We start from the raw sequence: 14,780 nt of genomic DNA on the forward strand, positions 1-14,780 counted from the left end.
CTTTGGGGCAGTCAATGCCTCTGTAAACATCCTTGACTGGAAGCTGGAAGGTGCTGGAAGGAGCTTTCAGTCGGATGTTTACAGCAGCAGGCTGCTGCTCTCAGCTGAGCACGCTGCAGGGATTCCTCATCCCTTTTCCTTAAAATTCCCCTGGTGGAGAAAAACTCTGGGCTCCCCTCAAGGCCCTGTTTGGATAATTCTGCTCCTTGCTCCTGAAAAAAAAAAAAAAAAAAAAAAAAAAGCTAAAACAACTCATTTCTGCTACTTCTGGAGGTTTGCAGTGTGGAAAAATCCAAGTTGGCCTTTAAAACTGGTGGATTTGGGAGCCTTTGGAACGTCTTGACTTGGAAGTTTGTCTCTGACATGGATTTTTTTTTTTCCCTATTCCACTCTAAATCCTGGATAGCACAGAAAATTCTGTCTGTTCTGAGTGTACAGAGCAGCATTCCCATTTGGAGCTGGATTTTGGAGGCTGCTGCTTTATTTTACACCTGGAAGTGTCCTCGTGGTGCTCCTGGAGTGACAACCAAAGGAAGGGAATAGGGGATCCACACCTCTTCCTTTGGGATGGTCCCTGAGCTGGGTTTAACCTCCCACCCTGATTTCCAGGTGTAGAAAATACAGAAAACACTTTTCCATGTCCCAAATATCCAGGAGAGTCCATCCTGCTGCTGCTGGGGTTAAAAATCAGCATCCCAGGTGTGCTGGGAACTCGACATAAAATATAAATATCGACATAAATCCTCATGATTTATCCAAAATTCATTAGTTTGGTATTAATTACAAGACAAAACAGCCTCCACAGCTTCTCTTCTTAATGAGGGAAAGCAACCTGGAGTTTCTTTTTCAGCTGGAATCGTTGAAATTTCCATTCTGGCATTGGAAATCCACTTTTTTTTTTTTTCCCCTGAGGTGCCTCATTCCTGTACTTTTCTATTTTTAGCAGTGCACCGTGTTTGGGAGGGAGAGCATTCCCGCTGTCTTCTCCTTGCTTGATTCACATCGGGACATTCTGATTACAGAACATCCAAGTTCTGGAATCCAAGGAATTCCTGGAGCACTTTGAGGGTGTGTTACAACATCTGGGATAAGGTGTCCTGCTGATCCACCCCAGCCAGGAAATCCTGGGCAGTTTTTGGGTGGAAATGAGGCTGGGGAGATGTTCCTCACCCATCTGTGACCACTGCTGGAACACCAGGAATGCTTTTTCCAGCAGGAAAAGTTGAATGGAGAAATAGCTGTCCCCTAGGAATGTAGGTTAAGGATTTACAGGGAAAATCCTGTGGGAAAGTGGCTGCCTGTGCCTGAATTTTTTTTTTTTTGGCTGGATTTACGATCTGTGTTTCATCTCTACCACGTTTGACAAGGCAGTGCTGGTTCTTGGAACAGCTGGGAATGAAATCCCAGTGTTGTGTTGCTCTGGGAACTCCAGCTGTGGAGCTTGGAAATAAAAGGTGGCAAATGCTGGGACAGGAGGGAGTTGAAGCAGATTTGGATTTAAAGCCGTTCCTGCCTGTGGCAAACGGGGTTGAACCTGGAAGAGATGCTCAGAGAAGGGCTCGTTTGCCATAATTATTTCAGGATTTAGCTGGAATTGGGGATTGGAGCACTCCAGAAATAACCTACCTAAGGATTGGGCTTAGAGCAGCCCCAGCTCTTCACTGCCTGTGGGTTGCTAGTTGCCTGGAAATGTGCCCTGGTGAAAATATATTTTAATTTATTATTAGTCCTTTCCTCAGAGGAATTAATGAGGGGAATGGGAATAACCAGGGAGCTGCAGGAGTAGGAGGTGGTGTGTTTGGTGGTGGTTGTGATGATGTTTGCCCTGAGTGCCAGGCTCAAAGTTGGTCTTTTTTACAGCCAGCTGGGATCAGTTTAATCTTTGGGCTGTGATTTTCTGCTGGGAAACCTCCCAGCAGTAATTCCTCAGTTGTTCTCCTTCCCAAAAACCAGCTTCTAAGCAAACAAACTCCTCACTCCAGCCCGATGCCCACCCAGACATCACCCACTGCTCCTGTTTAATGTGAATTTTCCTTTTCCTGCCCAGCTGGATCAACTGAAGGGGGAATCCATGAGCAAGCCTCAAAAAAAGCAGGGATTCCAGCAGGCTGTTGGAAGTGGGAATGTCCCATGTTGTAGCACGTGTAAACATCCTACACTCTCAGCTGTGAACTCGAGGTGGCTGGGAGAGGATTGTTTACGCCTTCTGCCATGGAGTGAACGTCTGGGAGCTGCATCTGCCCTCAGCTGCCTCATCCAACTGCTCTGGGGAGCTCAGGAATTCTCATCCTGGAGTATTCACGGCTCACCACGTCCCATAATCTCCGAAAAATCCTGGAATATCGTTGATCATGAGGGGCTTTTCTCTCCTGAGGTGAAAGAAAGCAGCGTTGCTGCTGACAGGGAGGCAGAGCAGAGCCTCTGGTTCTTCGTGCTGCTGAGAGATCCCTGCTCCCACAGCAGGGAATGGTTGTCAGCCTGGAAAAGCTGGGTTTAAATAAATAACTCCAGGCACGACAGAGAGCATCAAATCCATGGCTTTTATTTGCAGGGCTTTGACATCAGAGCTCGGTGGAGGGTTGGGAACGCAGCTCAGGAGAGGGGTTGGGTGACAGAGGAGGCTCTGTCAGTTTTCCTGGGGCATTTGCAATTCCTCCTGTGATGGAATTCACCAGTGAGGAAGTTCCATGGCTTTCAGCTCTGGTAATTTTATTCATTTCCACGTCCTCGTGGTGATTCCACCTCAGTGGCCACTCCACATTATCTCCACTTTATTGGGAACGCTCCTGATTTCCATAGAGCTGAATAAATGAGGATTTCTCAGCTCACACTGACTTGGTTAAACTGTTCTAAGTGAGATATTAAAGCTCCTTTCCCATGGGATGTGTTTGGGGGGGATATTCAGCTGTGGGGCGGGCGGGTGCTGTGTTCCCATCCCAATTCCCGATGGTTTTCCTGCAGGAAGAGGTGCGCCAGGCCGTCACCCCAGCCGAGCCCGTGCAGTATTACTTCACCCTGGCCCAGCAGCCTGCAGCAGTGCAGGTGCAGGGCCAGCAGCAGGGCCAGCAGACCACCACGGCCACCACCACCATCCAGCCGGGCCAGATCATCATCGCCCAGCCCCAGCAGGGCCAGGTGAGCCAGGCCTGAGGGAGCCAGGGGAATCCTGAGGGATGGATTGCTCAGGGAAATCAATGACAGCGTGGAAATCATGGGTTGGGATGGGATGAGATGGTTTGGCTTGGGTTGAGAGGGAGGGAACTTGAAGCTCATCTCGTTTTGTGGTCAGGGACCTTCTGCTGTCCCAAGTTGTTCCAGTCCTCGTCCTGCCTTACCTTGGACACTTCTGTGAGGCAACCTCAGCTTTGCAGGGCCAAATGTGGTTCCTGGTCCTGATTCTAGTTCAGATTCCTCAGGAAAGTGCCTCACCCGGGCTCTGAGCTCCCTCTGGGGTGATTTAATCCTCACAATTCCTGAGTGTAGGACAGGCAACGAGCAGTGGCTGTGGGACAGGCTCTGTCTGCTCCAACCCCGGTATCTCGTGGCTTTTCCACTCCTGGATCCTCACCCTTGCTTTTTTTTTTTTGCAGACCACTCCCGTGACAATGCAGGTGGGAGAGGGGCAGCAGGTCCAGATCGTGCAGGCCCAGCCCCAGGGCCAGACCCAGCAGGCTCAGAGCGGCACAGGGCAAACCATGCAAGTGATGCAGCAAATCATCACCAACACGGGAGAAATCCAGCAAATCCCGGTAAGATTTGGCCAGGAGGAAAGGTGGAAAAGTCCCCCTTGAGCAAACTGTGAGCATGAGGCCGTTTCTGTTTGCTTTTTTAACTGGCAGAGGAAGTTTGGATTGAGTGGTGTGTTTCCTGCACTTAGGAAAACCAACCAGGTGTGACATGAAGGGGGAAATAAATCTTAACCCACTTAGTCCAGACTCATTGCCCACCCCAAACACCTCCCCCTGAGTGAAATAGTTGTGATTAGGAAGCAATAAATAAAATATTTCGTGGCTAAACCTCAGTTCTTCACCACAACCTGGTTTGAAGGAAAGAGAATTCTTTTGCCTTTACTTGGTTGTGCCTCTGCAATCTGAAGTCATGACCTGGCAGGCTGAGTGGGAAAGGTGCCATTTGGGAGTTATTAATAAACTTCGATGTTAAAAGAAATATTTCTCCAAAATATTTGGAGCTGATTGGAGGAATGGCTTTGCAAAACCAGGAGATAAGTCCTCACTTTCACATCAGCCTTCAAAATGGGATTTGGGGTGCCCAGCATAAGCAAAACTTCCTGAAATGTGTCCTAAGTAAACAGAGGGGTGAAAAAAGTCACATTAACTTAAAATCACTACAAAGCTGAGGCTTTTGGTGCCCAGCTGGAAAATCTCACACCTCTTAGAGAAAAAGAAAATTAAAAATCACCCAGTTGTGTGTACCAGAACCCAAAGGTCGCCTGGTGCCAGACATTTCTCTTGGATTTCTGTTCTTGTCCTCACAGCTGTGGCAAAACTGAGCTTTCCCACAGGTTTTGCCTTTGCAGCCTTGCTGAGCTTCTCTCTGCTCTTGCTGTGCCAGAGCATCTTGGAAAGAGTTTGGATTGGGGGAGTTGCCAGATTTTTCCAGCTCTTTTCATCTCTCGAGTCTTCAGTCATCTCTTGAGTCTTCAGCTGATTCCTGCTGCCTTGAGGTGTTGATCAAAAAGGAGGAAATTGCCAATTTGGCTGTTTTACTACAAGGAACCCTTTTCCTTCTCTGCATTTTCTTGTCCATTTCTTTTTTCTCTTCCATTTCTTTTTTTTTCCTTCTTTTCCATTTTTTTTCTTTTCCATTTCTTTTTTCTCTTCTTTTCCTTGTGAAAATCTCTCCAAGAGACTTGTTCCTCAAAGAATTGTGGAAGGAAATCTCCAGTGGATCGTCAGCAAGAAAAGAACAGCTCAGATTTGTCCTCGGTTGTCTCCAGGGAATGCTGGAACTACAGGAAGGGACTTGGACATCAGTTAGGATAAAAAATTCCTTATAAAGGAGCTGGGCAGGGCCAAAACCTCCTGCAGAAAATCCAGGAGGATCCTTTGGGAAGTGATCCCGTGTTTTCAGACAGACTGGAGAGGTTTTAGGGTCTGGTTTTGACCAAGAATTTGCTTTTTCCTCCGTCTTTCCTGGAGTTGTGGAAGAACAGGGAGCTGTGCTTGCTCCTCAGGAGCTGCCAGGGGCTGGAGTGTGGTGATTTTTTGGGAACACCTGGATCTCTGACAGTTCCAAGACTTCAAACCAGCAATGTAGGAGCAGTGTGGGATGGAATAATCCAGATTCACAGCTCCCCATCCAGCAGAGATCCTGTTTGGCTGCAACCAGGAGGATTCTTCTGTTGAAGAACCACAATTGGTGCTGAAGGAGCTTCCAGCAAATGAAATAAAATAAAACTTGGAGAAAAACTCCCTGTGAGAGCTTTTAGTGCCCAGCTTGGGAAGAATTTGGATTTGGCTCCACAAAATTCCAGTTTCCTCGGTCTGTTCTGCTCTTCCTGCTTTGCTTTCTCTTATTTTTCCTTCATTTCTTTTCTCTCTTGGCACAGTCAGTGCCATCTTCTGACAGCTCTGGGGTCTTTGAGGGCTCAGCAGAGAATCTTGGATCACCCAAATAGAGTTGGAAACTCTCTCCTGAAACTGGAAGTGCCTCTGGAGTGTTGGGAGCATCTTACTCCTGGTTTCTTGTGGTTTTCCACACGTTGCTGGTGCTGTGCACACTCCCTGCTGCTCTTTATTCCAGAAATAAAGTGGAAAAGTGGAGGTTTATTTTTTGACAGGGAAAAACTGGAAGTGAATCCATCGATTAAGCGAGAATCACTTCTTTGGCCACGTGAATTTTATGTTCAGTTTCATCTGTGTCTTACCCAAACCTCATTTTGGGCAGGTTCTTTGGAGCTTCCTCTCCTTGCTGGAAGAACTTTTCCCAAATCTCTTCCACCCATTCATTTAATGAGTCATTAAAACCTAATCCCCCAGCGTGGAAAACGTGACCTCCCTTGCAGATCTCAATGCAGAAACCAGTTTTGGATTGAAATTTTGTTGCTCAAGGGGAATTTATTTGCTCTTGAAATAATTTTGGAGCTTTCAGACACATCTGGGGGAGTTGGTGGCAGTTGTGGAAATGCCAGGACCACGTTCCAGGCACTTCCTTATCAGTCAGCAGTTTTTTAGAGTATTCTCTGTGTTCTTTTGAGAAAAAAAAAAAACAACTCAAAAAAACCCATTTTTTGGTATAAAATTAACCTTAAAACTGTGAATCTCAATGTTGTAAAGTTAAATAACACAGAAGGAAAAATCCAGCCGTGCTATCTGTGCCCTTTTAATTGCTCTCAAGTGTGTATTAACAATGTTACCTTCATGTCCCACACTCCCAAGCATCCAACCTGCCACAAAATCAGAGATTTAGGAAATAAATTTGGGGTCGAATCTCACACATGAAGCAGTGACACCAAAAGGTTGAGCCTGTGCCAGGTGGGGGTTGGCAGGTGTTGGCAGAGAGCTGCCTTCAGAGCTTCCAAATCTATCTCTGGGGTTTGCCATCTCTGCTGGCTTTATTTCTGGGGAAAATTCCTGTGTATTCCTTAATTTTTGGCAGGATACAATAGAGGTGTAGGATATGATGAGCTCCTAACAGTTGATGGGAAATGCTGCGTCAAAGGAGTAAAATTTAATTCTTGTGACCGAAAACGCTCCCAAATCCCTGAGAAACCGAGCCATTAATATGCTTTAGCTACTAACTGACCCCTTCCCAGCCTGGAAAAAAAAGCAGGAATGTGGTGCCTCAGGGATATCCAGGAGCTCTGTGACCTCACGTTTACCTTTAGGGTCCCTTGTGGTGGTTCCTGCTGGGAACCCTTCAGAATTCCGTGGAGCTGCCGGGCAAAGCTCACCCATAACTCCAGCTCCTGTGGTGGAATCGAGCAGGGAATTTTTGCTGTGTGTTCAGGGTGTGCAGAGTGACCTGTTTCGTTTTCTTTCCCTGCCCCCTCCACTTGTCTCCAGGTCCAGTTGAATGCTGGCCAGCTGCAGTATATCCGCTTAGCCCAACCCGTGTCAGGCACCCAGGTAGTCCAGGGGCAGATCCAGACGCTTGCAACCAATGCACAGCAGGTATGCACTCCACAGGGCTGCCTCCAAATCTTCTTCCCTAGCTCCTGAAGCTGCGAATTCCAGGGGATTTCGACCACCTCTTGGGTTAGGATTCCTGCCTTTCTTTTCTTCCTGTTTGTCAGAGTTTAAAAAAAGAAATAAAGAATGAAGGAGCATAGCGGAAACCTCCTTTAGGTGAGAGGTGCATGCAAACCTTTTGTGTGTGTGTGTGTGTGTGTGTGGCTCTGGGTGAAGCTCACGCTGCTTCTGAGCTGCTTGCAGGTAACATTTGGGCTCATCAACCTTCTCTTTCCTTCTCCTTCTGCCTGGGTGAGGGAGGAGCCGGGCAGGAAAGGTGGAACGTCGGGAGCGGCGCTGCCACGTTGAGGCTGAGGGATCCTGCTCTGCCTTCCCGCTGGCCTGGAGGCCACGTTCTCCTCAGGGGAGGCAGAGAGGACGTGGTTTTGGGTCTGGAAGGACCTGATTTGGGGTCTGGAAGGACGTGGTTTTGGTCTGGAAGGAGGTGTTTGGTCTGGAGGTGCCGTTCCTCTCGCGGTTGGGGTGCTGGACGATGTGGCCGAGGTTAAAAAGCTCTCCCCAGGCAGCAGCAGGATGGTGTTGGTGGGGTTGTGACCCTCTGGGAAGGGCTGTCAGTGATCAGCTGCTCTTATCTCTGTAGATAACGCAGACAGAGGTGCAGCAAGGGCAGCAGCAGTTCAGCCAGTTCACAGATGGACAGGTAAGGACTGGGGGTCACAAGGGACACAGGGACTGTTCTAAATCTGCATTTTCCTGCAAATCAGCTCCTGGCCTGTAGCAGGATGAGGGAACGTTCTGCCAGTCTTAATTCAGGTGGATTCTTAGTGTTCTGCTGCCTTTGCTCCAGTTAATTATTAATTTAATTTATTAATCCAGTCCCTGGATTAATAAATTAAATTAATTTCACCCTGGCACTCCAGGTGAAATCCTAAATTCTAATCAATTCAAGAATAAAGGTTTTAACATCTGGCCGTTCCAAAAGTATCATAAATCATGGAATGGTTCGGGTTGGAAGGACCTTAAAGCTCATCCTCTTCCAACCACGTGAAGGACACCTTCCACTCTCCCAGATTGCTCCAAGCCCCATCCAGCCTGGCCTGGGACACTTCCAGGGATGGGGCAACCACAGCTTTTCTGGGAATTCCATTCCCTTCCTCATAGGGCCTGATGTGAGCCTGGGCATCAGGAATTCCCAGAAGGACTTTGATGGGAATTAGCAGCAGATTTGGTGGCAGCTCATGGTGGCTTTGGGGTTTTTGGGGCACCAAACGTGAGAGGTTCTGAGGGTGCTGAGCACTGACAGAAGTTCCTGTCCCACGTTCTGTGTCTGCAGCAGCTGTACCAGATCCAACAGGTGACAATGCCCGCGGGCCAGGACATCACCCAGCCCATGTTCATCCAATCCACCAACCAGAGCTCGGACGCCCAGGCCACGCAGGTGACAGGGGACTGAGCCAGGACCTGGCACCGAGTCCCCAAACCCAACCCCGAGCACCTCTGGGCCGAGGAGCACACCTGAGAGTAAGCCTATAGTAGGCTCTGCCATCTCCACCTTGCTCTGCTGGGTATGGGAATATGCAGAATATCCAGCAGACTCTGCCAAGAATGCAATATTTTTATTTTCAAACCAATCTTTGTGTATCCAGCTGCTTTTCCAAACCCCGAGAGAAGCAATCCGAAGGGATTTGGAGCATCTCATTGAACAAATGTGGGAAATGTTTTCATTTCTAGGAAAATCCTGAGGGTACTGCTCCTGTCAGAGCTCTATTCCTGCTGTTCTGTTGGTATTTTTTTTTTCCTCTGGATAGAGCTAGATTTGGTCCTCCCATCTCAGTGGGTTTTAGGGAATTTTGGGGGGGGAGGGATGGGGGGGGGGGTGGGAAGTGTGTGTGGTTGAGATTTTTCCTTCCTGCCTCCTTTTTTTGGAGCATTTGCTGTATGCAGGGAATAGGAGGAGGAGTAATTGAAGTGAAACAAAATAAACAAACATTCCTTGTATTATGATTGTATTTTCTAAGGGCAAAAAATCCTTGAATTTGGCTCCTGGGTTCCAGAAAAACTGATGGAATCTGGACAAAACCCCAGCCCTGCTGTTACCTGTTGTCCTGGCTTTGGTCCGTGCATGTAATATAAGCTTCATGAAAGGAAATAAATTTGCTTTTTGTCATATCCTGTGTGTGTGCTGTCCGTGAGATCCAGGAGCAGCCTGAATCCCTGGAAATGTTACACCTGGAGCAGGGAAATCAGCCTGGACAAGGGCTTGGCTGAGAGCTCAGGGTGATGTGAGAAATGTGTGAAATTTGGGACAAAAAGAATCCCCCTGTGTTCCAGCAGAGATCAGAGATTTTGGGGGGCTCAAAATCTTGCTAAGAAGATTTGGGAGGAGGGACAGGAGGTCCTTCCAAGCTGCTTTTGGATTGTCTTCCAATCAGGTGGAGTTTCTGCTTTGGGAATCATCAAGGGTGGAAAATCCTTCCCAAGGTCACTGAGTCCAAGCTGTGCCTGATCCCCACCTTGTCCCCAGCCCAGGGCACTGAGTGCCACCTCCAGGTGTTCCTTGGATACCTCCAAACCTCCCTGGGCAGTTCCTTCCAGTGCCTGACCACCTTTTCCATGGAGAAATCCTTCCTGAAGCTCCCCTGGCACAGCGTGGGGCCGTTTCCTTGTCCTGGGAGCAGAACCCAAATCCCACCTGGCTCCAACCTCATTCCCCTCCTCCTTTACCTGTGCCATGTTCTGGGCAGGGACTTGAACGACAGCGTGGACTTCATTAAGCTAATTAACACATGCAGAATTCATTTTAAGATTTCAATTACCCCTATTGAGACAAAAGTCACATTTTTGGCCCTCAAAGTTTGGGTCCTACAGCTTGCTTTGGTTGTTCAACCTCAAACCAGGCCCATCCTCCATCCACAGGTCCCCCCTTTGGCATCTCCACCCTTCCTGGAGTCGCCTCTGGAGAGCTCCAATCCCAAACACACAGAGCCTGAGCTGGGGGGGGGGGGTTGAGCCTTGGCCCTTCCCAGCTCCTTGGCCATTATCCCACAGGGAATGGGGTGGGAAGGCTCTGGATGCTCCGGGGGGCTCCATGGGGGTGTCCTGCAGGGATTCGTTCCATGGAACCAGGGCAGCCCCTGCATCCCCTGACGGAGCTGGGAGGAGTTTGAGGATCTCCAGAGGTCAAGTGCCCACCTTGCCAAGAGCTGCAGGTGCCCCCCTCGTGCGGGCAGTGGTGCCCCTTTGTCCTGGCACAAGTGACCCCCTTTACCTGGCACAGGTGCCCCCCTTACCCGTCACCAGTGCCATCCCTTTGTCCCAACACAGTTGTCCCCCTTATCCCATCACAGGTGTTTCTATTATCCTGGCACAGGTGCCACCCTTATCCCATCAGAGGTGCCACCCTTGTCCTGGCACAGTTGTCCCTCTTATCCCGACATAGGTGCCCTCCTTATCCTGGCACAGGTGCCCTCCATGTCCTGGCACAGGTGCCCTTGCCAGGCCCAGCGGGGCAAGGAAAGCTCTGCTTCAGCATTCGGCTGCTGCGGAATCTGGGCCTTGCTGTTCCAGCCCGGCAGAATTCCCGGCTCCTCCTGGGCTTTGTAAATGATTTTTTCATTTTTTCCTGATTCCCCAAGTTTTCCCGATCCCGCGATTCCCATGAGCAGCGGGAGGACGGGAAGGGGGGAGGGCGGGATGCAGCTCCCGGAGCATCGCTGCTGTGCGCGGGCAGAGCCGGGGTGTGCCAGGCTGGAGCAGCGTCTCCTGGGCTGGGAAAGGATGGAATTGGGGGATAAAAGGAGTTTTCGGGAAAGCTCCGAGCATGGGATCAGCCACGAGAGGGCCCCCGTGGGAAGGGCTGGAGCGGGATGGGACAGCGGGGATGGGACGGCAGGGATGGGGGCTCGGAGGTCCTTTCCTTGGATTTGGGGCTCAGAGATCCTTTCCCTGGAATTGGGGGCTCGGAGATCCCTTCACTGCATTTGGGGGATCAGAGATCCTTTCCTTGGAGTTGGGGGTTCAGATGTTCCCTGGATTTGAAGCCTCTGAGGTCTCTCCCTGGATTTGAGATCTCAGAGGTCCCTTCCCTGGGATTTGAGGTCTCGGAGGTCCCTTTCCCTGGATTTAGGGGCTCAGAGGTGCCTTCTCCCGGCAGCCGCATCCCTGTCTCCGCTCCAAGCCGCCGCGGGAAGAGCTGGAGCGCGATGGGAAAACCGGGATGGGGGTTTGGATCTCCGATCCCAACAGCTGATCCCACCCGGCGGGGGCTGCCCCACCGCTCTCCCCGCAGCCAGAGGAGATGAGTGACCTCCTCCGCCCCCCAAACACCTCTGGAAAAGCATCCCTCGGGCTTGGAGAGCTGGGAATCCGCTTGTGGGGATGGAGAGAGAGCTGGAAGGAAGAGCCGGACAGCGGAACGGGCGCTGCTCGCCTTTATCAGCCCCGGGCAGCGGCGGCCGGCGAGGCTCTGCTGAGGAAAAGCTCTTTACCCAAAGCACTCGGGTTTGCTGGAAATAGGCTGGAATTTGAATGGGAATAAATCACTTTAAAGGACGGAAAATGGGAGGGAGATGCTGCTCCCGAAGGGAATTTCCAGCTGTTGCATGAAGTGAATGAAATTTGGCTGGAAATAAACCCTGTTGAGTTCCGAGGGATCAGAGGGGCTGGGGGTGATTATTTTAATTCCTGATTGTATCGAATTGGGCACGAGAAGTGTGGTCATGTTCAATAAAAACCTTCTCGATCAGATGCCCAAAAATGGGGATTACTGAAGGAACAGAAGCAGGTTCAGAAGGGAATCTTCTCCTCGGATGTGGATCTGGGCAGAAAGCTGGGTAATAATCATGGATGAGAGAGCGTGTATTTAATTAATCTCTTTAGCATACACAAAGTGTGGGCTTTGATACTGAAATAAATCTTAATCGGACAAAAGCTATTTTTTATTTATGTGATAACAGAGGTAAAGCTTTGCCTGCCCTCCTAGAGGAGACTGGGACGGGATGGGGACTTCGGGGACGGCCAGCATCGTTTGTCACAGGGACTGGAAGCCCGGGCATTGACAGGAGCCAGACCTCCCCTGCAAGGACTCAAGGCTTCCTTTGATCCGCCGAGGACACCGCGGTGACAAATTGGGCGGCGTGGGATGACACAGAGGGGAACACGCGTCCCTCGAGAGGCCGGACGAGCCGCGGCACCCGCGGGAGGGACACGGACCCGTCTGTGCGTGACCAGTGACTGCCACCACTCTACAGGGCAAGTGCGACAGCGGCAGAGCTGGTCACACCCCCAAGGACCCGGGATGAAGCTGAGGAGGAGGAGAAGGAGGAGGAGGAGAAGGAGGAGGAGGCTGCGCTTCCCTGCCAAGGAGCGGTTCAGATCCCGTTTCTCCTCGGGGTGCTGAGCTCAGCACCGGCCGCTGGCACTCGGGTAGTGCCACGCTCGGTTTGCTGCGGGCTTGGATGCTGACGGCTGTCCCCCCCCCCAGGGCTGCTGTCTCCCCCTCCAGGGCTGCTGTACCCCCCTCCCCGGGGCTGCTGTACTCCCCTCCCCGGGGCTGCTGTACCCCCCTCCCCGGGGCTGCTGTACCCCCCTCCCCGGGACTGCCACCTCCGGCCACCCTTTTCCAAGGAAAACTCACTGCGGTGAAAGCCACGCTGCCGCTGTGGGTCCAGGATCCCAGAGGGGCACTGGAGTAGGGAAAAGCACTGCTGGTGAAGTCACTGGAGTCACCACCAAAGTCCCGTTCCCTTGGGGATCAACTCCGGCTCTTCTCCGCTCTGGGACTCTGCTCCATCTCCGCAGGACCTGGCACGGCTGGAGGGGTTTGGCTGGGAGCTGTCCCAGCGCCGGCGAGCCCGGGAGCTCTCGGCGTCCTCATCCATTCTTCCTTCCTCACCTTCGGAGCTGGGAAGAGGAGCCGAGCCCCTGCCCCGTCCCGCTCCCCGCCGCAGCAGAGCGGGGCCTCTCCCTGTTCCTCCCGCGGGGCCGCTCCGGGCTGTGCCCAAGCTCCGGGCGATGCCGCTGGAGTCGCTCCCAGCTCCAGGACAGCGCAGGCGAGAGCTGGGACCGGGCTGTGGGGTGGTTTTGGGGCAGAGCGGCCCCCAGCCCCCTTCCCGGGGGTTCCCCATCCCGCAGGAGCCCGGGCTGTCCCAGGCGCTTCTTTGTCCCAGCGAGTGGTGCCAGGAGTTAATTGCCCTGGGATGAGGCCAAGCAGCAGCAGGTGCTGCGCAGCCCTCCCCCCTCCCCGCGCCGCTGTCACCGCTGTCACCAGAGCTCTCCCCACCGGGACAATGGCAGCCCTGCGACCCCCGAGGCCGCTGTCCCCAGCTCTGCCCATCCCGGTCACTCCAGTCAGGCTCCCTCTGACAAAAAAGGTGGATGAACCCCTCCGTGATGCCCCTCCAATATCCCCCATTCAGAGAGCCAAACTGGGGCTTTGCCCTGCTCCCCGTGTCCCGGTGAGGGGTCCCGGCTGTCCCTGGTCCCACAGCCGCTGTCCCCGGCCCCGCAGCCCTGCAGCTGCATTCCAAGCCTGCAAAACTTACTGGAAATCCTGTGGATGCAAATCCTGGCCGCCGGTCCGTGCCAGGAACTTGAGCTGCAGTCCCGAGAGGGCAGTAGGCTCCAAGCACAGAGGCCGCCCCCTCGCCATTCCCGGCCTCTGGAATTCTCTTTAAAGTCTCATCAGAGCGGGGGGCACGAGTGGTTTCTGCGGGACCCCCGAGGCCGGGCAGGTGTGGGGCAAAGCCAGCAAATCCTGGGATGCCTTCCCAAAACCTCCACCGCTTCTGATGGATGGGTTGGTGCCATGTTGATTCAGACTGCCTGGCTCCATCCCAAAACCTCCCAGCTCCCAGATCGATGGAGGTTCCCAGGGTCTGGGCAGGTGATAAGGTGCGGGTGGGACCTGCCCAGCGCGTGTGGTGACTCCCAGCCCCAGGAATTATCCAATTCCCACCTGCCCCGGGTCCCTTCAAGTGAGCACCCAAGTCCTTTCCAGGTCACCTCAACCCTGCCCCCTCCGCAGCCCCGAGGTTTTAATCAATCCCAGGTGAAACCTAAACCTCCAACGAGGGGCATGTGCTGCTCCAAAGGCAGCGGGATGAAGGTCAGGGTGCTCCCGCTGGAGCATCTGCCGGCAGAGAGGCCAGATGAGCTGGGGGGATGCTCCAGGGAGCGCTTTTTGGGGGGACGCAGGAGTTAGGGATGGACGGAGGGGAGAATTTAGTTTGGATTTCCAGGATTTCAGCCTCCACGGCTCTTATCCCGTCTCGCTGCGTGGGGTTTTCGTGGCATCCTTGGAAGGTGAATTGTGGGTTTAACAGCACCATTTCCTCTGAGTAAATAAAACTGTCTATTTGCTGTGTGTGATTCCCGAGACCTCCCAAATCCCGCAGTGCTCACAGGGGCCCGCGCTGTGCCAGGATCTCTGGCTGCCACTAAATAATTCAAGCCCTGGACTTGGCCTCTGCTCCGGGAGCACCTGGAGGGGTGGGCAGGGGGCACTCGGATTCTCCAAAGGTGCGAGAGCACGTGGGTACAGCTGGGATCGGCCCCCTGGTTTGCTTGGAAAGGGAATTCCCAATCCCCTGCCTCTTTCCCGATGTGTTGGTGGGGGGTTGAGAGGTGGAA

General features: G+C 52.3%; 1 protein-coding gene across 3 annotated transcripts in view; it reads left to right on the top strand.

Annotated features, from left to right (window-relative positions):
• Nucleotides 1-9,320, top strand: part of NFYC (nuclear transcription factor Y subunit gamma) — a 31,181-nt gene extending 21,861 nt beyond the window's left edge. For 2 of the 3 annotated variants that reach the window (XM_032132364.1, XM_032132363.1), the window contains exons 6-10: nucleotides 2,962-3,135; nucleotides 3,591-3,749; nucleotides 7,026-7,133; nucleotides 7,792-7,851; nucleotides 8,485-9,320. In XM_032132364.1, the coding sequence (XP_031988255.1) occupies nucleotides 2,962-3,135; nucleotides 3,591-3,749; nucleotides 7,026-7,133; nucleotides 7,792-7,851; nucleotides 8,485-8,604 (621 nt within the window). In that variant the 3' untranslated portion in view covers nucleotides 8,605-9,320. The remainder of the gene's footprint in view (nucleotides 1-2,961; nucleotides 3,136-3,590; nucleotides 3,750-7,025; nucleotides 7,134-7,791; nucleotides 7,852-8,484) is intronic. The other variant, XM_032132365.1, reaches the window with a different exon arrangement.
• Nucleotides 9,321-14,780: the final 5,460 nt, after the last annotated feature.

The sequence above is a fragment of the Corvus moneduloides genome, chromosome 23, assembly GCF_009650955.1.
Source record: "Corvus moneduloides isolate bCorMon1 chromosome 23, bCorMon1.pri, whole genome shotgun sequence".
In the NCBI taxonomy this organism is placed as follows: Eukaryota; Metazoa; Chordata; class Aves; order Passeriformes; family Corvidae; genus Corvus; species Corvus moneduloides.